Source organism: Hippoglossus stenolepis, chromosome 15 (genome assembly GCF_022539355.2).
Source record: "Hippoglossus stenolepis isolate QCI-W04-F060 chromosome 15, HSTE1.2, whole genome shotgun sequence".
NCBI classification, from domain to species: Eukaryota; Metazoa; Chordata; class Actinopteri; order Pleuronectiformes; family Pleuronectidae; genus Hippoglossus; species Hippoglossus stenolepis.
Window position 1 is genome coordinate 8,674,558 of NC_061497.1, and position 22,296 is coordinate 8,696,853.

A 22,296-nucleotide genomic window follows, 5' to 3' on the forward strand; every position below is an offset into this window, starting at 1 on the left:
GTTATACTGAAATTGCATGGCTGATCGCAGAACCTTTAATTTTCACCAATTTAGCCGATTCTCCACGATGCAGCTTGAAAAGATTTCCGTTTAAATCAACACAAATGCAGTCAAAGGTGTAAAGAAAATATATCTACAGTAAAACACAAAAGAAAAACTAGAGCTTTACAGCCAGGACTTCTTGCCCCTTCCTATCTTTGCCATATTGTGCTGTCTAGTTTTGCCGCGCTCCTTCTCATCTACATTTCTCTTCGACGTGCACTCCAGCGTAGAGTCCGTCTCGAAGGAGATGGCCGGGGCCTGGTTTGGGACGCCACCGCTCTTGTCGCACGACGTGGCCGGTGAGGTCTGCAGGACGACCCTGCCACGCAAAGAGTGTTTGAGCTCCAGCAGCAGTGGGTTGTTGTCGGAATACAGTTCCACCTGCATGGGGTCCCTGTTTGCGTCGCAGCACGTGCAGCATGCAGAGAAGAGCACCCGGAAAATGTAGATCCAGCCGAGATAATGCAGCTCCACAATGTTCAAGATGAAGCAACCGAGACTGACACTGAACATGAAGTTGAGAAAGATGGTTTTCTCTGTGGCTCGAGACACGAAGCAGTCAGTTCGGTTTGGACAGGGGTAGGTTTCACAGCGGAAAAGGTGTGGGACTTCGAATCCAAAGAGGTAATACTGCCCAATGAGGAAGATTATCTCCATGATGGAGCGCAGCAGCACATGTATGATGTAGATGAGGAGCACTTGGCTGGAGAGCTGGGTCGGGTCCTTCCCTACTTCTTTCATTTCCTCCTGCAGATGACTGTTCTCTTCACACTCGCCCTCCCGAGAGCTCCAGGCCTCATTTGTGTTGTAAGGGACACCACTCTCCTTACCTCCCTCCATATGTCTGCCCCGTTCGAGTGCAGGCGAGGACCTGGGCACCACTTCGATCTTCTTCACCTCCACCTTTTCATTCTTGGTGATTTTTTGCAAGACATAGACGATGTAGAAAATCGAGGGTGTGGATACGAGGACGATCTGAAAGACCCAAAATCGCAAGTGGGAGACCGGAGCGAAGGTGTCGTAGCACACGTTGTTGCACCCGGGCTGGAGGGTGTTGCAGGTGAACTTGGACTGCTCGTCACTGTAGACGGCGTCACCCACCAGGGCCACGAGCAGGATGCGGAAGATGAGCAGCATTGTCAGCCATATCTTACCGATGACTGTGGAGTGGTTTTGAACCTCTGTTAGGAAGCGGCCAAGAATGGACCAGTCTCCCATTTCTGTGGAAACACAACAGTTAATACATTAGTTACACTTGTCAGTCGTGTTTCTTTCTTTTCATCAATACCTCATCTATATTCAAAGTGTAGAGGTTACTAATACACCCTGCGCTCCTCAGAAATGTGCCGAAATATGACCCAGCAGGAAGCAGCTGCATGAAACCAGATGTATCTGCCAAATGTGTGACATTCACATATTATCTGAATTTAAATATTGCCATGGAGAGCTGTTGTAACTACCGTAAAGACCATAAAATAGCTTTCTCAGTGTGTCATCCACTCTTTTTCGTATGTCACAATCTGGCATGACCTTCGGTTTAAATTTACACTATGGATTGTTCAAACAGAAACACAGCATGAAATATAATTAAGTGTGTACTTTATATGGTCATAATATTATTAAATCTGTAGTAAGCTGTTTATTTTAGTAAAGAAAGGCTCAAAAACCATGAGTTTATAAATACATTCTCATATTACCCATTAACTAACTTAATTCAACGTTTCATTTTGGAATTAACCAGAAAAATACATTTAAAAAGATAAAAGAGCCAAAAACATGATCAGTTTTACAATGTTTGTTCTTTCCCGGAGGTGTTTACCTTTGGAGAATCTGCGTCTTCCTTATCCAAAGCTGGAAAATGATCAGAGGAAGCAATCTGCATAGCTGTATTTTCAAGTGGAGCCCATTGCCGAATGTTGTTGTATCTTGTGAGCTGGATGAGAGAGACCAGAATGGGCTGACCACACATATTCCCTAACTCTAACTGAAACGTTCATTGCACTGTATGTGAATAAAGGCTTTCAATGTACAGTGGGACAAAGATGGAAATGCACAATGGGGGCACCTTCCCTGAACAGCCATTCACCGACGAGCAGAGGGTTCAGGGAAGCTACTGGAAAGAGTGGGGACAATATGCTGGCACATGCGTGGATCTGTTTTCACTTTGATTTCAGAGCTGAAATACACGGTTCCGAGTTCCCAGAAGATTTTCATACTTTTGTCTTAATGGAGGCTCTTTAATGACCTTCAAATTATAATGTGAAGAACCCCTGCAGCACTGTAAATCAATTTCCTCTCTTGTAATGAAGTTTTACAATTCAGTGAAAGACATTCTGAAACAATGAGGCAACAGCTGGAAATTCCTCTTTGGAAAACTAAAAAAGAAAGTTTTAATGGAACCACTAAATTCACTTGATGTGGAGTTTTGTTTGTTGTTAAAAATTCACACTCATAAATAGCAGTTCCCTTAAACGTGCCTGATTATTTTTTTTTTTATCACGAGAAAATCAAGGAAAATGTTGAAAAATGCTTTATATCCTAATGTTAAACAAAGTGAAAGGAAATCCGTGGATCCACCCCCAGATCTGGATTTGCAACCAAAAATTGAACAGGTTCTTTACTGACACATGCCGCATCCTACCACCAGGTTTTGTGCTCATCCATCCAGTAGTTTCTGAGTCATCTAGCTCACAAACAAACAAACTTTAAAAACAACTAACAAACAGACAGGGATCAAAATATAATCTCCTTTGTGGAGGTAAACTCTCCCCTGGTGGTTCTGCACACTGGGGATAGTTATACGTGAGGGCTGGAAAGAAACTTCTTTCTTTAGCTGAGGGCTATGCTCCACTTGATTTGAGAAACAGGGATAACTATCACCGTATCATTATTTTGATGCTACAGCGGAGAAAAGTGCTATATGGTTGTCATTGGAATAAATGATGTTATATTTGGCTGATGCAGCGGTCCAATAGTCATAATGCAAAATAATTAACATGACGTGCTACTTGTCTAAGTGTGCAATGTGCACATTATCTGTTGCGGCCGGGTTGCTTTGGTGACCACAGGTATCTTTTGCTGCCTTAACCTAAATGTTGCAACCTCATAGACCACCATTTTCAAATTTTGTATGAGAAGTATGAGATAAGAAAAGGGAAGTTATCTGTATGAAGCCACAGTATTCATGCCTCCCCAAGTGTGAATGAAAGATGTTGCAATGACATGACAATGAAACACATTTGTGTGTGTCTGTTATCTGAGCTTTGGTGCTCATGAAGGTCATCTGGCATCACCCATTGTTCTTGTAACTCCAGAGCCTCTGTACTTGTGTACTTTTCTGTCCCAGCTGTCCACAGAGTTGAAAGTGTCATTTGACCACACATCATCATATTGTATTCCCGGTACTGTCTGCCTGCGTTCTGAAAGACTTGTCACAGAGACGGTGGTTATTTATTGATGTTCATGAGAATATGCCGTCATATTTTCTTTAAACGCTCATTTGCGAAACACCTTTTGAGACAAATGCGAAACATCAGGATAACACAATGCAGATGTGTGTGTTTCCTGTGTGTGTCGGTTGCTATTCGTTCTCAGGGTTGACTCTCTTACATGTTAGTTAATCATTTGTCTCACTGTTTGATGACAGAAAGATTTGGTTTACCACAGTGAAGGACAACACTGCACGCACTCCTGAGAGTAATCATGAATAAACCCACATGTAGAACAATCATTCTGACAGGATATGGTTTGCGTAATGTTGAGACACATCCCTTCTTATCTCATGAGAAGAAAATGCATTAATTAATATTTTTAAGAAATCAGTAACCTCAATATGTCAACAATGTAGTGTGGGGGATGATTTAAATAAACATAAAAAATAGATTAGAAACAATTTATTTTCTATTTATTGGTCTTCATTGTTACATGAAAAACAATGGGGAGAGGCTCAATCATCAGGAGTTGTTTTTTTTTTTAGAGAACCTATGGAGTAAATGCACACGTTTCGAAATGCACAAGAAATCAGACACTAATCTATAAAACAAATATATAATGTATATAATGTATTTATATAATGCAAGTGTTGTTCTTGTGTAATGTAGGATATTTTTAGTCCACTGGAGGCAATCCGCTGAATTTACGAGCTCTGGCGGATTCATTCATTCACAGCCCATGAATGAAATTGAACACGCGGATCCTTTCTTGCCCCGTTTATACTGAAACACTTCACATCACAGGAAAAAAAATAAAAGCTGTGTGTTTTGGAAAGAAAAACAAACAACTTCCCGGTTTCATTTTCCCATTCAGAAGAAAGATGAGTGTTACTGAAAACCCCACCACATGCGTCAGTAGGCCACTATAACAAATGCCCCTCGCGGAATCGGCGATAACACAGTCAAGGGGTGTTTGAAAATTCTACACCAAATTAAAGCCGTCCCGTGATTGCAACCCAATCATCCACATAACATCCAACAATAATATTTAATTTATTTTAAACCTTTAAGCTTTATTTTACTCCCTAACGTTTTAAGAGCAGCATAAATGAAACGCGTTTACATCACAACAAACTCAATTTAAACCCGCCTCCCCCCCCCTGACTGGTGCGCGCAGTGGTGCGGCCCTCGAGGTAACCGGAAGTTGTTTCAGCTGCCATGTTTGGTTGCTTTGTTGTAGGCTTCTACCAGGTTTTCCTACAGAATTAGTAAGTGTGGAAATGGAGCCGAGCTGGAGTACGTTTCTTTTCCAAGTAAGTTCACTCTTATCCGGGGCGGGGGGGGGAACCGGGCCGGCTCGCCGAGCAACCTTTCACTCGCGTCGGGGTTTTGTGCGTTGGCGGCAAAAGCAGTTTTTAAAACGAGTAAAGCCAGGAGCAAGTAACCCCGAGCAAAACAATGGTATATGAATCCAGGCGTCCAGCTGTGAGGCTCGGGAATGACGCTAGAACAAAAAAATCAATTCATCCGAACCAGGGTTTTCCAAAAGACGACGATCGCGTGCACGGTTCTTTGTCCGAAACACAAGGTATCTCGACAGTGAATGTGGGTTTTTGTGAAGTTTGTTTGCCAAGTCGGAGCCAGCGAAAACATGCGAGACCGCTTGGAAGTAGCGTTAAAGCTGGAGCCGCCGCCGCCGCCGCTGCAGCTGCACCGTTAAAGACGAGACAGACCTGTTTTTTTTTTTTCTCCCCCGCCGAAGAAGGGCTTCGGTCGGACTCTCGTTAGTGAGACGTGTAACCCCGGCGATCGCGCCCCCCGTAACGCGGTTCACCCCACGGATGGGTTTGGGTTCCGAGCGGATCGCGTTGGTAAATGTTGAATACGCGCTTTGAGCCGCTGAGATTTACCGACGACGACTCGCAAGTCCGCGGTGAACTTTCCGCTCGCCTCCGCCGGTTCCACAGTGACTAGCCAAGTTGGCTAACGGTGTTTCGGCTGCCTTCATCAAAACTCGCTAGCTCATTTAGCTTAATTCGGGCGAGGCTGCTGCGATCATCAGCAGCAACAACAACAATACAAAAAAAACATCGTTACCCGACTTGTTACCACAGCTCGGTTTTACTCTATTTATTCCGGTTACCGCGGCGGAAAGGAATGTGAACTATGTACATATCAGCAGCTAACACAAGAAGCTTGATTAGAAATTAGCAGCAACATTACGCAATTATATAAATATATATTTATCTATATTCCAGTGAGTAAAGTGGGCGCAGCAGTTGGGAGCGATGGCCTGATCTGACACGGTTAACTGTTTGTGTAAAGATGGAAGGCTATTGTTCCAGACATGAATGAAATATCTTATTCCCATGGCCTTTCTTAGCATGGAAGAATTAAGCTAGTGTAACCATGGGAGACCGAAGACCCCGGATATTAAACGGAAAGGCTATATTTTAAATGATGGAGGGTTTTCCCGCGGATTCCACTGATGTGTTTCACATGTTGTTCACTCAAGCTTTTAATTAGAATAAAAATGTATCCCTAAAATATCCCCATTTAGCAATCACAGGTGCATCACCAAGTCGTAAATCAGATTTTTCTCTGGATTATTAGCAACAAAAGTTATGTTTCATTTGCTACAAACTCCTCATGGGAACTAAACCTCCTCAATGAGCTTTGCAGTTCCAGTCACATAATACCTTTTAAAATTATTACACTGCACCCAGTCGCAGTCTACGTCCCCAGAGAGTACAGCAGAGTTGGTGTTCGCTGTGTTTACTATTTTACCTTCCTATGAGTTGACTGTATTAAACCTAAGAGAGTCAGGTGCAGAGTTCTTGCTGGCAGTCAGCCTTTATGATAATTTTGCCGAATATGTGCAGTCTTTAAAGACAAGTGTCTAATTTGGATCTCTAACCATCTTCTGCACCGTCTATCGACCATGTAAACATATTAAAGTGCAGATAAAACCAACAAATGAATGTACTCCCTGCTTAGTGTGAGGCAATTAATAGCTAAGAAGAATATGAATGGTGCACCATGGGATGCTGTAGAAAAGTTACACACCCGAGCTTTAAAAGGGTGCATCTGTTTTTTTTGTGGCACATGGATACTTTTGCTCTGCTGTCAGAGATTGATGCTCACATCTCTGAGCACTGTTTCTTCCTGATGAAAAAGGCAGATGGACTTTGTGGCTTGTTATGCGGGTGTTTGGCGTCTTGCCAGAGGCCCTGCTGCATGTATCGCATACCTCGCACTGTTACTATGTAAAACTGTGTGCGATAATCATTTGGAGAGCAACATTTTCATTCAGCCATTATCAATTGCTTTGAAGCAATGTAGGTTTCTGCTGTGTTACCTTTTGTCAAAAGGTATTTTATCAAAAGTGAATAACGTATTCTTGTTAAAATGCCTGGTCAGGTGTTTTAATTTCTCTATATTGTTTGTAAATGAGCTTGAATATCACCCTACGTACGGTTGTATCTCCTATTAATATATATGTTCAGTAAATTATGCATGCGGTTTTCATCAGGCTACAGTTGAGACCCTATTGTGATTCATGTTTTTTTTATTATGGCCTGGACTGCACAGTCATACAGTGGAGTCATTAAGTAATCCTTCGTTGTCTGACATTATTTCAACTAGATTATATTATAAGACAAAAATTCATAGCCATTAAATCTAGAAGCCTTAAGCTTGCTATGCTCAACTTTGTTCACTAACCAGTTACTTTCTGGCAACTGATTTTTGTTTCTGATTTACTGTACGTGTAAATATATTGATGAATGGAGCTTTAGCTTCAATCATAAACTTTAGATTTAAGTCCCAGTGTTTTTTCCTTGTCTTTTGCCACTCATTAGCACAACCCCCCCCCCATTATGTAGTTTTGATAATTCTTAAAAATAATTGGTATCCTATTTAAAATGGTGGCTTAACACAATCAGTGAGAAATATTTCATCAGTGTCATGTATTGTACTGGAGGCGGCAGACATGGGCTTGTCATAGCATGCAAGGCTGGGATGAAATGCATTGTTTTAATAGTGGCTCAAAAACATTTACCAGGGCCCTGAACCAGTTTACCTACCTGGACTTTAGGTTTTATTGTTACCAGTTACACGTGTGCTTTGCCTGATTTAACAAGCCAAAATGTCTACTATGATATAGGTTTGTTGCCTTGCAGCATTGTGGTAATAATGCATTTTAGAAAATAAAAGTGTATAACAGTCGAACGTTTGTGAGATTACAGCATGGATTCAAATTATGAGCGACTCTGGGGATGAGTGTTTTACATCAATGTTACAAATACCTCTCACCTGGTGTTCTCATGCCTCTTTGTAACTGCAGTGGTTATGTAGGCAAAAGGTGACTTTTTTAGTTAACTATTAAAGAGTTATTTATTTGACACAATTTCCTAGAATATCCTTTGTGACATAGGGGTTTTGGTGTTGAACTCCCAAGTTCATCAAGATGATCAACTTCATAGTAGCTGTTATGCCAAAAATAACATACTCGTCTGTGCCATATGTATCCTTCATCAGACTTGTCCTTTATATGAGCTGGCTTACTATTTCAAAACAGTTCAAATAAGTTGAGATAAAGGTAGCTCTTACCTTCCAGCTATTTATAGGACAAAGCTGTTTGGAGGTTTTGGATTTATTCAGTTCAGTTGTTTTGCATTTATGGAATGGTGATTAGTTTAGAAAAGGCTGATGCTGTCCTCTTACAAGCTGCCGTCCAAATCCAGGTGAAGGAATTGGTTCATCAAAACAAACTTTGAAACATTTTCTAACTCCTCGCAGAACCTAAAACACCCAAATTGCAACAAACGGGGCACTGAATCCCTGCAGTCTCCATATACTTTCACAGGCAATGAAAAACACCCAGAAAGATGAAAAACAGTACAAAAGGGATGTTTTGCAAGTACGTGTCAAGATTTCAGTGCTTATAAAAACATTAAAACAAAGACTTGACGCGTACCAGAAAAATTAATTGTATTCAATATTTTAAGCTTTTGTTCCTTCCCCTTTTAATGTAACTGTGGAGATGCAATCGAAGAAACAATGCATAATCTAAATCGAACCGTGAGCTCAGTCTACAGTGGCCCGCAGAGCCACCAGGACCCTCCCTCCATTTTGATGTTATTTATGAGGGAGCAGTCCCAGTTGTCAGAGCACATTTGTGTCAAAATGGTCAGAGCTGCATGAAAGCACAGCAGCTTACAGGCCCTGCACCTCTGTATAGAGACCAGGCTGTCTGCAGCGACTATGTCTGCTGTTCACAAGCTTCACAAAGAGGGTTCCCGGCTGGTACCCCCCACCCCCACCCCCACCCAAACATAAAGCCCCCCACTCTACCCCACCCCTGGTGTGCCAGTGGAAGGGTTAGCATTGGCATGATGATGGCTAATCCTCGAAGGTGGCAAGTGTGAGCAGGTGCTCGGACAAATGGATGGGTGGGCTTGGTGGCATTCCCCATGAGTTCCCAGGTCCCATTGCGTACAAGGGAATGGTGGCTAGTTTCGCCGAGCAGTGTGGGGATAAACAATGTCCCTGTCTCATGAATAGATGAGCCAAATCAATGAAGATGAGCATACAAAGATCCCCTGCTGAGGCCCAAGTGCATCACTGCTCAGATTTGTGTCTTTCACAATAGGCTAGATGACATAAGGAGGACATTGTGCGGTTCATTTTTCTTTTCTATCCCCTGCCTCCTCCTTTGCATGTTCTTTCTTGGCTGGCCTTCTTCGATGGATGATTGAACCTCAAAGGGAAAGGTCAAGTATTTCACCTTGCCCTTTCTGGCTGGTGGTTGACAAACCAGTTGTGAATGTGTCCGTTTACTATAATACAATTTTTATATACAGGTATGATATGTACAAAAACTGCTGTCTTAAGTAAACACAATATAACAATAGAACTACAGAGAAATTTGAACTAACAGGAATCAATGAATTACCATTAGCATCCATCCTTTCAGGGTGTTTGCTACTCTGTGTTTGGCTTCTCTGTTCATTTCTGTCTATGCAGGCAGAATAGTTACTGGGTCAACAAGAATCTATGGCAACTCACTGGGGGGTGACTCATTAAATACTGATGTGAGCTGTGTACTTGTCAAAATGTAGATGGAAGGCAAAACCCTGGTTAGAACATAACCACCCTAAGCTGAAAAACACAACCGATATAAATTGCTTGCGGCAGCCTGACAATAAAAGTGATCCTTTGAAAGCAGCAACAGGATGGGTTGAATTTGTTCTATATCGGTGTTGAGTACATGGTTATCAGGATTATCTTATCTCTGTAATACAATTGTGCTGTTGTTTTTGTTTTGTTTTTGGGACACTTACCTTAAAAATACCCAGGCTATTAATGGTTAGGTAAGAATGTTATTGGAATTCTCTGCCTTTGGCTGTCGTTAACCCTCTTCCTCAGTGGTTGTTGCCCACACAAAATTCACTGAATCATTTTTAGTAAATCCTTTTTTTAGGAGCTGCCTGTTTGTTTTAGCAGTCTCCCTTGGGTAAAATGATCTTGTTTTAGGTCAGGGCTTAGGCAAGCGATGCAAATAGTGTCTGATAAACTATATGAGTGAAATCCAACTTAAAAAACAGTTGTTTGTGCTGCTGCTGCTGCTAATTGCACCTAGCCACTTTATCTCATTTCTGTCATGGCAGTTGGCAACGATTAGCAGCAGACAAAACCACAATTTCACAATGTAGATGGCCAAATAGCCAGTGAGCAGTTGTGCCACTGTGCACCCTGTTGATTGTCTACATGTGTGCATTATTCACTCCAACACTGACTCGCAATCTAACTTCAACGTATCCCCTAACCGATTTCTGTCACGTAGCTAATGGCCTGCTCTTTAGAGCCTTCTTGGAAGTTAAAGTGTTCTCTGTATAGCAAATTAGAGGCATGGCTACAGGGTCATTTTTCATCCAGTATATCTGGATTCTTTAGCATTACTGGCATGCTGCGTCAACCTCTTTACTGACAGATCTAGCGCTCATTGTGTATTCTTCAACATCTGAAATATCTAACCCTCGTTGTATTCATGTCCTAGTTGACTCCTGATAGCTACTCCTGTAGCTATCAGCAACACTTGATTTGTTGTGGTAATTCTCATGTAGAGCTATGCGTTTTGACACAGTTCTGTTGCTTTAAAGCTACAGTCTCCAATATTAAGGTGTATTTTATATTATATATCTTTTTTCCCCCTTGGATCAACAAAGTATTTCTGATATAGTATCTGTTCACCAACAATAAATGATTGCCCTTCTTAAAAGCTCATCCTGTAATTAATCATGACTTCACCAAAACCCAATCTTTGTATTTGTGTGTTTGTTTCAACAGCAGGCAAATGAGGCCCTCCATCACCAGCACCAGCACCATATGGCCCAGAACAACCTGCTGCCGCTTCTCAATTCAGGAGCAGATCAAATTGACCAGAAGCCTATCCTGCCCATCCAACTTGACCATAAGCCACCCACCAGTGCTGCGGATCTCCTCAAAGATAATGTGGCCAGCGGAGGTGCACGGCCACCAATGCCTGTGATCAAGAAGGAACACAAAGGCAAAACACCGTTTGTCTGCGGCTACTGCAACAAGGCTTTCCGTGACAGCTACCACCTGCGACGCCACGAGTCCAGCCACACCGGCATCAAAATGGTGTCCCGGCCAAAGAAGACAGCCCATACACCGCCCACCATGGTACCGATGATCTCCTCCATGCCACGAGAGAACATGAACCCTCCCTACATCTCCACGGTAGCAGGCCTCCTCTCCACAGCAACCACCTCGGTTTCCTCAGGCACGAGTATCATGACGTCGTCCGCAATGGGCAACATGCCACAGCAAAATATCATCAAGAAACCCGCCAAACCCGTCAAGAAAAACCACGGGTGTGAGATGTGTGGCAAAGCATTTCGTGATGTGTACCACCTGAATCGCCACAAGCTGTCCCATTCCGACGAGAAGCCTTTTGAGTGCCCCATCTGCCAGCAGCGCTTTAAAAGGAAAGACAGAATGACCTACCATGTTCGCTCTCATGACGGTGGAGTCCACAAGCCCTACGTATGTTCTGTGTGTGGGAAAGGCTTTTCCAGGTAAGGATCTTTTTTTTGGGTGGAGGTAACTGTTAAAGTAAAGGTTAAACGGCCTAAAAATATCAAGACTGACACTGTTGTATTTATATTGTTGCACAACTTAATTCTTTTTAATACCTTTGGCAATATTTGAATGGTTTGTAAACTGTATGTTTCACTCTTTGGTATCTCTAATGTAAAGTTATTTTCTTCTCTATGCCACCAGACACACTTGTCATAGGGCGTCACACTGGCAAACCCTGAGCAATGATTGGCTGTTAACTGCTGGCAGGAGATTTCATGGGGAGATTACATTACTCGTTTCAAATGTCTTTGTACATTCCTCATATAGCTCTTAAGGTAGCGGAATAAGTTGCTATGCTCCCTCTTGGACCAGACTGACCCAGCTAATTCAGTAAACCTGCTCCTTGAGTTGAGACAGGCCCAAAAAACACAGTCTTCTCCAGCAGGGTCCAGCTGGGAGTCATGTCCTCATCGCTGCACTAGACACTGGTTTGTTTGGGATGGGATGTTTTCTCGGCCTGTGAACCTCTGCATGTTATACTCCAGAACAAAAGGAGGTGGCTTTCAGCTCTTCTGTATGTGTATGTGAGGAGGTGTTAGTTGGGCAATGGGCTGAGCAGCATCAGGGACGATGCATAATGATAGTTGCAAATGGCGGCAAATGCCCAAAAAGATTTCTTACAACTGCTTTTGGAAACTCATATGCTTTCAATCAATAAGTAACAACCGTAAAGAGGAAATGTGCACGTAAGATCAAATTTATTCATATTGGAATGGAGACAGGTTTCAGGTTTCAGGTTTATGCATTCCAGGATTTAGGAGAGATGACATGACTTGTTTGCGTTGAATTTCAAAATAGCACCGTGATAATTGTAACACACATACAACTTTCTTCTCATTTGATTAGCACTCGAGAATCAGCTCAAAATAAAAGACATGATCGCTAAACTAAAGTCTAACCTCATAAACTCATAAATTACCACCTTTATGTTTGGTGTTGTTTACCAAATGTTGGCTGAATAGCGACCCATGACTTGTATATCAATGATTAAGTAATTGGTGTTTGGTTGTCTACGCCCACAGCATTATTTCCTGCAAAGTGACCATCTACTCTCCACATAGCGTCCCATTGTCTGTGGGGTTTTTTTATTGTTTATAGTTGTCCTAAGTAATTTCAGACTTGTACTTGCACTGACCCCCACACCACTTCAACCACATGCTTTAACTGTCGCACAAGGAAGAGCACTAGTGGTAGAGTATTAAGGGAGGGGAGGCGTCACTTGTCACTTTGTGGTTCCCGCCAGCATGTCACAGACTCGTTCCCCCGGGAATTCAGTGAACCTCGCAGTAAAGTTCAGGTCAACACACTGACTATGTAGCCAATAAGTAGTTTGTCCAAGGGAGGGCTCAACGTGCCTTTTGTGTTTTAGATTTATCAACACAGCAAACATCTACTTGTCCTCCAGTGAGCTGAAAGATCTTGTTTATGTAAATCAGCAACAAGTGAGCAAGGACTATCGATTACAGCATAAGAGTTGATGTACAGCAACACAACTTTAACAGTGTGCCCTGGCCAAGCTGTAACACTAGCACCGTGCTGTGTAGGGCACTTTCAGGCATGCCTCCATCACAGTGACGTGGGGCAGGGATTCATCGGCATACTGGAAAGTGAGAATGGGGACTGAATAACAGTGCACTGAGTCACTGCCACTCGGCCAGATCTCCAAGCGGACGCTGTCTGGAGTTTGCCCCTCTGCTCGTCAGGAGGGCAACAAAAAAAAGCCTTGATTCCGGTTCATGGCCCAACTGAGAAAATTCTACTTGGCTCTTCTCATTTGTATTTTAAAAAAAAACAATCTATCAGCATGAAACTTTCCGGTTAGGGGGCAGCTGCCAGTGTTGTAGCCCTTACAAGCTCCAATATGGCACTTCTAACATGATTCAGCTCACAGCTTCACGAGAATTAACACGCAAACTAAGACGGAGCACTGCCAAGAAGAATTTGTGAATGCTGCAGTTTCGCTGTAAAGGTCAAGAGGCAGGTTTTCTTGCAAGACGGGATAAGCAGTGAATTCTCATAAGTTCTACATCAGATAAACACTGCATGATCGGTCCTGCATGTTTGTTTGTTTGTCGGTGTTGTTGGTGTAACCTTCAAACAGTTCAATACACTTCACAGCTCACTGTTTTTGTACATACCCTTACTTAAGTATACCATTGTCAGAAAAACTAAAATCGAACCCCCATCCCATGATGTTAATGAAGTTAAGTTAACATTGTGGCCTACATAATCTCCCCCTAATGCTCAGAGAGAGAGATGTGTACCTTCTGTCTGTTTTAGTCAGAAACTATCAGGCAATAACTGCAAACTCTAAGTAAGTAAGTAATGTCAGTGATGTTAGAAAAATAAACTAAAGCAAATAAAGTAGCTTCATAGTAGAAAAAAAAGTGGTCACTGTTGGAAAAAACACTATCTGTGTGTTGTGTTTTTGAAAGTAGGTCAAACTAACTCACGCGCGATTGATCATGGAGAATTAACTGCCATTGACTGAAATTTTGGGTTTTTTTGTGTGCCCAGCCCCTCATTATCAAAGTAAACAGAGCACATCAGCAAGCTTCTGCAGATACAGCACTTGTAAGGTGTTAAAAACAAACAGAATAGCAAATATTTTTGAAGTATATGTTCACTTAATAGCTGTTGCATTGTTACCTAATTAATTAGGTATCTGTGGCAGACAACATAGTATTATAATTGATGATGGCACTGTCTGTGTTTTTAAATGTTTAGTTATTTTCAGTTCAAGGACCAACACTATTAAATTGTCAATATGAATGAATATGAATCAACAAATTTGCTCTTTCCTTGTTCTTTTCTTTTGAGTTTCCTTAGAAGCGGAAACACTGTCAAGAAGATGTTGTGTGACTCAACTGCAGCTTGCTGCATCACTGTCCAACTGTGATTAAACATGGCTTTGTTTTGTTTTGGAATCTAGGCCAGACCACTTGAGCTGCCATGTGAAGCATGTGCATTCCTCAGAAAGACCGTTTAAATGTCAAGTAACGGTAAGAGTCATTACCCTCAGCTCCCTGCTATTTTTATTATGATTGTTTTTCGTATTATCTCATTCCACTGACTCTGTCTGCTGTGCTGCTGCAGGCCTGTACCTCTGCTTTCGCCACCAAAGACCGACTCCGTTCCCACATGATCCGGCATGAAGGCAAGGTCACCTGCAGCATCTGTGGGAAGATGCTGAGTGCAGCCTACATCACCAGCCACTTGAAGACTCACGGACAGACCAACTTTAACTCCTGTAACAAAGGTACGTCATAAACACCACTAACATCACAACAGTCAGACATGCACTCATATGACAATGTCTTGTCTTAACTAAAGTCTGTCTATACAAAGATGGACAACATGTCTTCACTTCTTCTCACTTGCTCTGGGCACTGTCCAACCTGCAGTTTCACATAAAATAAAGCCTCTCACTCATTGGCCTGTAATACTTCCATACATATGCCCCAGTTCACATATACACGTACACATCTGCCGACAATGACGACATATTGCACAACCCAGGAAATGGCCCGGGTCACAGAAGTTCAGCAAGTGCAGCGTAGAGTCTGCACAGTTGTCTTTGTGGAAAACACTCAGTCAACCAATCACAAATCAGTTTCAATCATGAGGTCTCCCCCCCCAACGCTCGACATCAGTGTGAAACGAATGACCCAAAATGACAACACCTTTAGGAAAATTTTATTTGGCCTATACTTAAATATTTTTTATTTTTGCCCCCGTCCCATCTGCTGACAAAGAAGGGGGGTTGTGACCTACACCAGCCACCAGGGGATGTTTTTGGCTTCCCTATTGGGAGCAGTCATGTCGTGCATCTTTACAAACCACGATCAGATATCTCGACTATACTGATTTTTTTGCTGCCTTTTCCACCAGTTTTCTTTTGTTGAAACATGAGCATCATCTTTACAACATCTTCGGTGTGTTTACTTTGTTAGTCGAGCCTTCCGTATTAAAGCCCACCAGCCTCTTCTAATCCTGGTTGTTTCTATACCGTGTTTTGGTACTATTCAAATGTTTATACTCCATATGATTGCTGTTGGATAAAGTAGCATGGTATTTATCTATTTATCCTTACAGTGAGATGCCGCAGAATTTAAATCAAACGCTCTTATCTTGTGTTTTTTCCAGACGGCAACAATGTCTGCAATTCTTCCTCAGCTACACCTGTGACCATTTCTGCCCCCATCACCTCGGCGATGAACCGGGGACTCTCCCACCTCAACAACCACCCCATCACCATTGCTGCACAAATGAACATTAGCACCAACACGGTCAACATCACATCTCAAATGGGCCTCCAGCATCCAGTCACCATCACCGGGCCCGTCAACATCTCCTCCGTCAACATCCCCGGCACGGGGTCCATGAATATTGCCCACCCGGTCGCAATAACCTCCTCCATGCCTATGAATATAGGCCAGCTCAACATTGCCATGAGGTCCGTCGATAGCATGCCTTTTCTGTCCCAAGTCTTGCCTTCCCAGCCCTGGTAAAAAGCGGAGAGAGAGAGAGTTGAACTGGCCAGAGAGAAAGGGAAAATGAAGCGAAACAGGAGACTTGTGTCCTCATGATTTGCACCTCCAGCCCGGCTCTTCCTCCCCCCTCCGAACCCTGTTTACTTCATCACACCACAAAGTGAATATTAACCCGAGCTGTGCGGCCGGCAGGAGCTCCCCCCCCCCGAGTCCGCAGCCACGTCCCAAACAATGTTGAGTGACTGACATGAGACGCAGGACACTTTGAGTAGGAATCGAGTAGGATTTACCTTGAAATCAGGACTTAGCGTAGTCAGTTAGAGAGAGATGAAACTGTGATTTGTATGATGACAAATGAGAGGAGAGGATTCCTCAGACACTCATGAGGACTCTGTAGGAAGACACACCTGTGCTTTTTTTGTAAAAGGGAGATGAGAAATGGACTGAAGCAATAACGACGAAATTGCTGTTTTTGATGTTTTACAAGTTCTCTCCCAAGCCTCTGGGTGTTGCTTTGTATGTCGTTTTCTTTTAACTATAGCCTGCTAATCACTATTTAATGTCATAGGAAATGAGTCTAGTAAAAGGGACAGCCGCTTCCACATACATGGAAGACTATTTTTTCACAGTGCATAGCTTTTCTTCTTCTTCTCAGATAGTAGGATGCTCTCGAGGTACAGTGACTAACTTGTACAGTTGACATAGTAATGTATTTTCATGTCAGCATTTCAGTTTTAATTCAAGTGGATATGTGGACACTGTCCTCCTGACTATGAAATGTTTGTGCGTTGTTTTTCTGTTTGTACGGAAACACAAAGGTCTGTTTTTCTTTGCCTATCTGTAGTGTTCATTTTTTTTTTTCTCCATGAAGTCAGAATCAAACAAGTCTTGCACTGAAAGCATATCCTACATACAGGTGAGCAGCAGTATTATCAAAGATCAAATTGAAGTCTTTAGTGTTTTGGTTTGCCAGCTGACACTTGAGGGCCATCTAGTGGCCGAAAAACGGAAAGGCCTGGCGTGTAGTGAGGCTTTTTCAGTCTGTTACCGTCATCATAATGGTGACTAATTCTTTTTTTTTTTTTGTCTGACTCTTCTGTACACTTTATTTTGTTTTTAATTATCTATCTGTGACAGCCCCTAGATGATACTAAGGATCATTCACTCAGGATACATCACATAAATCCCATTACACATGAACTTTTTAAAACGTGTTGTGTTAAACAACCAGGTTTCCCATCAGGGACGAGAAGTCCAATAATGATTGATTTTTAAACTTAGCCGTCCATTTAAATGATCAAATACATGCTGTACCTTTTTAAACCTTTCTTTTAAAACCTAGTTCGGTCTCGGGCTGCATCGCCATGTGGCCGAGATCCGGATGAGTTTGATCAAATGCAAGTTTGTGTCCATTAAAATAATGGGAAACGATTGGTGTTGCATGACCCCAAACGCTAGCTGTTGAGCATCAGCCGTTTTTTTGAATGAATGCCATGTGATTTCGACAGTGTTGCAGCTCTTCGAGTTGATTCAGTTCATACTGAAAAATGCAATATGCATGTTTGCCATTTTTCCCAAGTTTTGTTTTAAACAAAATGATAGTGTAGCTTATTTTTTTTGTTGTTATGCATTTACGTAGATACACTATGATAGCCTGTTTGCCAAATTTGATACAATAACAATGTGATGAACTGAACATTTCTCGTGGAATTGAACAACTCTTTATTTTTAAGGGAAAAAATGGAAATTCCAGGACCCTTGTGAAAGCAGTTGAATGTATATCTTTGTACAAAACTATTTTAGTTCCAAGAAAACGGTAGTTCAGATAGATGTGAAAGATAAGATAACCTTTTTTTATAAATCTTTTGTATTAGAACATTAACAATGGTAATTTTGTATATATGAGAGGTTAGGATTTCTGATTAGCAGAGAGATCAAACATTCCTACATTTTTTTTTAAATGTATGTTTGTCAAATTATTACATAAACATGCGCAATGTTATGTGCCTTTTATTTGGGTTGTCTAAATAAAAGAAAACTATCAAATGTGTTCCTGTATGAAGTACTGCTCAGTATCAAGTCATCATTACGAATCTTGGGACCTTTTTACTATTTTACACCATTTAACAATTCTTACGGCTTTAGTTTTAGTTTATTAATAGTTTTTTAAAGCTTCTAAACTCTTAATCCTAAAATGAATCAATCATAATTTAGAGTCAACTAAACGGGTTTACCATTAAAATTTGTAGCCTGCATATTGGTGCCAATGAAAAATGACATTTCTGACAAATATAGTATTTGCATGTTCTGATTTGACTAATTGTCTAATAGAGAAATTACAAAGTTCGCTTGCATCCTGGTTCATGAACTGTTTGCCAGTAACGTATTTTGGATGAATAACAAGAGAAAAATATCTCCACATTGACCATTTCAAGTCAAGAACAATGGCTCTCCTTGCTGCCAAAAAGATCCACTGCTCTTTCTACTGCTCTCTGTCTGGTTTCTTTGTTGCCGTGAACCTGAAATTACAAAGAAATCTGGTAAGAACATGTATTTTCCATTCTCTTGGCCAGCCTGATTTTCCCTGTCCTGTTTTGTCCAAAGCTCAAATACGTTTTCATATAATTTATTGAGTTAATGCAGCAGACGATTGTGTTATGGCTGCAGTTGCGTTTCTTGTGGGGGTAAAAAAAGTGCCAATGCAGATGACTTTTGCTGTCAGTGTCTCCAATATTCCTTATTTTATCAAGTATACTTTATTACCTGGAAGTGCAAAGGCAATAGTTAACATTTTATATGTTCCATGAAATAAAAAAGAAATCCACCTGTAGCACCTCATCCATCTTTAACTGATTTTCCCTAAGTTGTATTTCAATGTGTGCCTTTTGCATTTGCAGCCTCATATGGTTAATTTCTGTATCTGATGTTTGAATTTATTTACAGCTGCTTTATAAACAAACACCAGAAATGACAAATTGGACTCGAAACGGTATCATTTACACTTTGTGTTAAGCCTAAAAGTCTGCTACCGGAAGTAGCGATGCTAATGTGCACCCTGGTGAGTATATGATGAGTGAATGAGGGACCGTCGGTAATAATAATAATAATAATAATACATTTTATTTATCGAGCGCTTTTCAAAATACTCAGACACTTTACAAATGTTAAAATCAATATAAAAAGCTACGCACAAAAAAAACATGGCACACGACATGCATCACACATTGAAAGCAGTTCTGAAAAGGTGAGAAGCTGTGGTTGCATGTTACTCTCTGTTTCAACGAGTCCCGTCTTTGGACTAAAGAAGATCCAACGGTAGAAATAAGTGCACAGGTCCTGTTAAGGTTAGACTGGAGTTTTAATCATGAATTTCATGTTTCTATTTTTCAGAGTCGTGGACCTCTGCTGTTCAGCACTTCTTCGTTTGGCCCAGCTCGTTTCCAGCTGCAGAACACAGTGGAGGGGCTCAGGAAGGTTCTGTTTAACACCATCGCAGAGAACAACTCTCTGAAAGAGGCCAACTGAAATAAATGATTTGGAAAACTAACTTTCTTTTCATTTTATTTCGCTATTTGAATGAATTCACTGAAAAGTGAACGGACGAAGCTCGAGGAGGTAGTGAGAGATAAGGACGAGCTCATACAGACAGAAACAAATGAGTCAAGCTTCCTCCATATCCTACCTCGCCTATATACAATATAGTATACAAATTTAAAACATTTTAATTTTTAGTATATTTGGTGTGACTATAGGAAAAGCCATCAAGTGTCAGGCAACAAGAACGACATTTACAGTATTTTTACTGCTGTCAAATGTCACAAAGGGTCATATTTGACCCAAACACTATGTAAGGGTTAACTGGCAAATTGTGGGACTAAGAACTAAAAAGGATTATTTTACACACACAAAGACAAAAGCAACTACAAGTGTTTTAAAGAGTTTAACTTATTTTTTTTTATTGTATTAAATAACATTATTCATAACATTATTATTTCAAATGTAAATCAAATGTAGTTATCAAAATAACCTTCATGAGTTAGAGTAAAAAAAAGTATTTACTGAAATAAACTTCCTTCATCAGTTGGTGATTCCATCGCCGTGGCAACCAGATGCTAAGATTTGAGTTTGACTGTGGCTGTGACAACAGGACGAATCTGATTGGACACCTTCGACAGGAGACCTCTGATTGGCTGTTGTCTTTTTGACTCTGTTAAAGTTTAAGACAGTTTGTTATTGCACTCTGACCTTGTGTGATAAGTCATGTCTCACTCTCTCTGTATTTATCCAGCATGCTAACCTCTACAATTCAGGATCATATTTCAAGTTTGAAAGGTTGTCACAGCCACAGTGGAGTTATGACGGCATGTCACTGTCACCTGCTCAAACTCAAATCTTAGCATCTGGTTGCTATGGCGATGGAAACACCAACTGATGAAGGAAGTTTTCCCAATCATTTATTTCAGTAAATTCAAATCAAAGCATCTGGTTGCTATGGTGACTAATGAGGGAAGTTCTCTCTCTCTCTCTCTCTCTCTCTCTCTCTCTCTCAGTGGTGTCTTGTCCTCGATTAGAGGTTTTATTTAGAGTACTGCAGCAGTAGATAGAGGCTCTGGGGGAGAACTTTTCTGTCCCGTTATTTGTTTTTGGGCCTAAATATTATAAAGGAAACAGCAACACTAGTCCTGATTAACTTCCTCTGTGTGTGTGTGTCTGAGTCTGAGTCTGAGAGTTATTATTTTTTGCTGTTGTGATTATTTCTCTGTGTCTCTCTCTCTCTCTCTGTGTCTCTCTCTCTGTGTCAATTATTTTATATTGAATGTCTGTCAATAGATCAATTTCAATTTAGATCAATCTTAAACACTATTTCATGTTGTCACCTGCAGACAAACTTCATTTGCCTCCAAGATCCAGACGAGAGCAGAAGCTTCTTGAGAGAACGAATCCTCGACAACCACCAACCGACAAGAAGTCAAAAAACAACTGAGCAGACGAGAGAAAACTGTTCATCAACTCCTTGAATCCTAGTTCAATCCACAAAGACAAAAGCAACTACAAGTGTTTTAAAGAGTTTTAAACATATAATTAAATAGTATTAAATAACATTATTCATAACATTATTATTATTTCAAATGTAAATCAAATGTAGTTATCAAAATAACCTTCATGAGTTGGAGTAAAAAAATGTATTTACTAAAATAAATGATTGGGAAAACTTCCTTCATCAGTTGGTGATTCTATCACCATAGCAACCAGATGCTAAGATTTGAGTTGACAACAGGACGAATCTGATTGGACACCTTCGACAGGAGACCTCTGATTGGCTGTTGTCTTTTTGACTCTGCCTTAAATACTTTTAATGTTTAAGACAGTTTGTTATTGTTATCTTTTGCAAAGGATCTTCTTTATATTTACCAACACAATCATCCAACTCATACAATACAGACATTTATAGAACGCACCACACTGAGGAAAGGACGTTTAAACAAGCTCAAGATTGGAAAATATTCATTTTTATATTTCATATAAAATATATAATATAACGACTTTAAATGGCTTTTTGTGAAACAAGATGCTCGCTGTTTATACCCTATTAGTTAACCCTCAATTCTACTTCTCTTCTGAAGCTTCTTTGAGGAAATTATTTTGGATTTACAGTCACTATACAATGTCGTATTTGTGAGCAGGCAGCTGTATAGTTATAAATATCATTAGTGATTCAAATGAAAAAGCTGATGAAGACAGACAAACATCAGAGAAGCTAAAGCTTCAGATGTTTTTGGTAGAGACCTAAACAGAGCAAAAAATGTGTGACAAATATGAAGTGCAATCAAATGCCAGGTTTAAAATTATTTGTAAATAAAGTAATAATAACAAAAATTTAAATAATTAAGTACAGTAGTTATGTTGGCTCCTTGAATTTCTATTTTATGCTAATTTAGTCTTCTGCTACATTTGAGAGGGAAACAGTCAACTTTACTTCAATACATTTATCTCACATCCGCAGTCTCAACTTTTCAAATTAAGATATTACATTCGTAGTTTATACAATAAATTGTATGATATTATTTTGGTGGTTCCCAACCATCCTGTTTTTCACAAAAAAAAACTAAGATATATGTACAAAACAAACAAGTACGTTTGATACGGATTTTCTTCTCCGCTCA

General features: G+C 40.8%; 2 protein-coding genes across 3 annotated transcripts; one reads left to right on the plus strand and one right to left on the minus strand.

Annotated features, from left to right (window-relative positions):
- On the minus strand, positions 1-1,262 carry LOC118122288 (gap junction delta-2 protein). Its single transcript, XM_035178933.2, has one exon. It carries the CDS (start codon positions 1,258-1,260, stop codon positions 166-168), a length of 1,095 nt encoding a protein of 364 aa, XP_035034824.2. The 5' UTR covers positions 1,261-1,262; the 3' UTR covers positions 1-165.
- A 3,398-nt stretch (positions 1,263-4,660) lies between these two features.
- Positions 4,661-18,182, plus strand: LOC118122297 (vascular endothelial zinc finger 1). 2 transcript variants are annotated; one of them, XM_035178946.2, is made up of 5 exons: positions 4,661-4,786; positions 10,824-11,575; positions 14,572-14,641; positions 14,736-14,898; positions 15,786-18,182. In XM_035178946.2, exons 1-5 carry the CDS (start codon positions 4,754-4,756, stop codon positions 16,148-16,150), a joined length of 1,383 nt encoding a protein of 460 aa, XP_035034837.1. In that variant the 5' UTR covers positions 4,661-4,753; the 3' UTR covers positions 16,151-18,182. The 2 variants fall into 2 exon arrangements, with proteins under 2 accessions (XP_035034837.1, XP_035034836.1); XM_035178945.2 differs by lacking the exon at positions 4,661-4,786 and adding an exon at positions 4,824-5,061.
- The last annotated feature ends 4,114 nt before the right edge of the window (positions 18,183-22,296 follow it).

Bases quoted from the DNA above. Each gene is read 5' to 3' on its own strand.
- LOC118122288 (XM_035178933.2), bottom strand. From the start codon at position 1,260: ATGGGAGACTGGTCCATTCTTGGCCGCTTCCTAACAGAGGTTCAAAAC.
- LOC118122297 (XM_035178945.2), top strand. From the start codon at position 4,972: ATGACGCTAGAACAAAAAAATCAATTCATCCGAACCAGGGTTTTCCAA. The intron at 5,062-10,823 runs GTATCTCGACAG...TTGTTTCAACAG, and splicing joins TTCTTTGTCCGAAACACAAG to CAGGCAAATGAGGCCCTCCA. The intron at 11,576-14,571 runs GTAAGGATCTTT...TTTGGAATCTAG, and splicing joins TGTGGGAAAGGCTTTTCCAG to GCCAGACCACTTGAGCTGCC.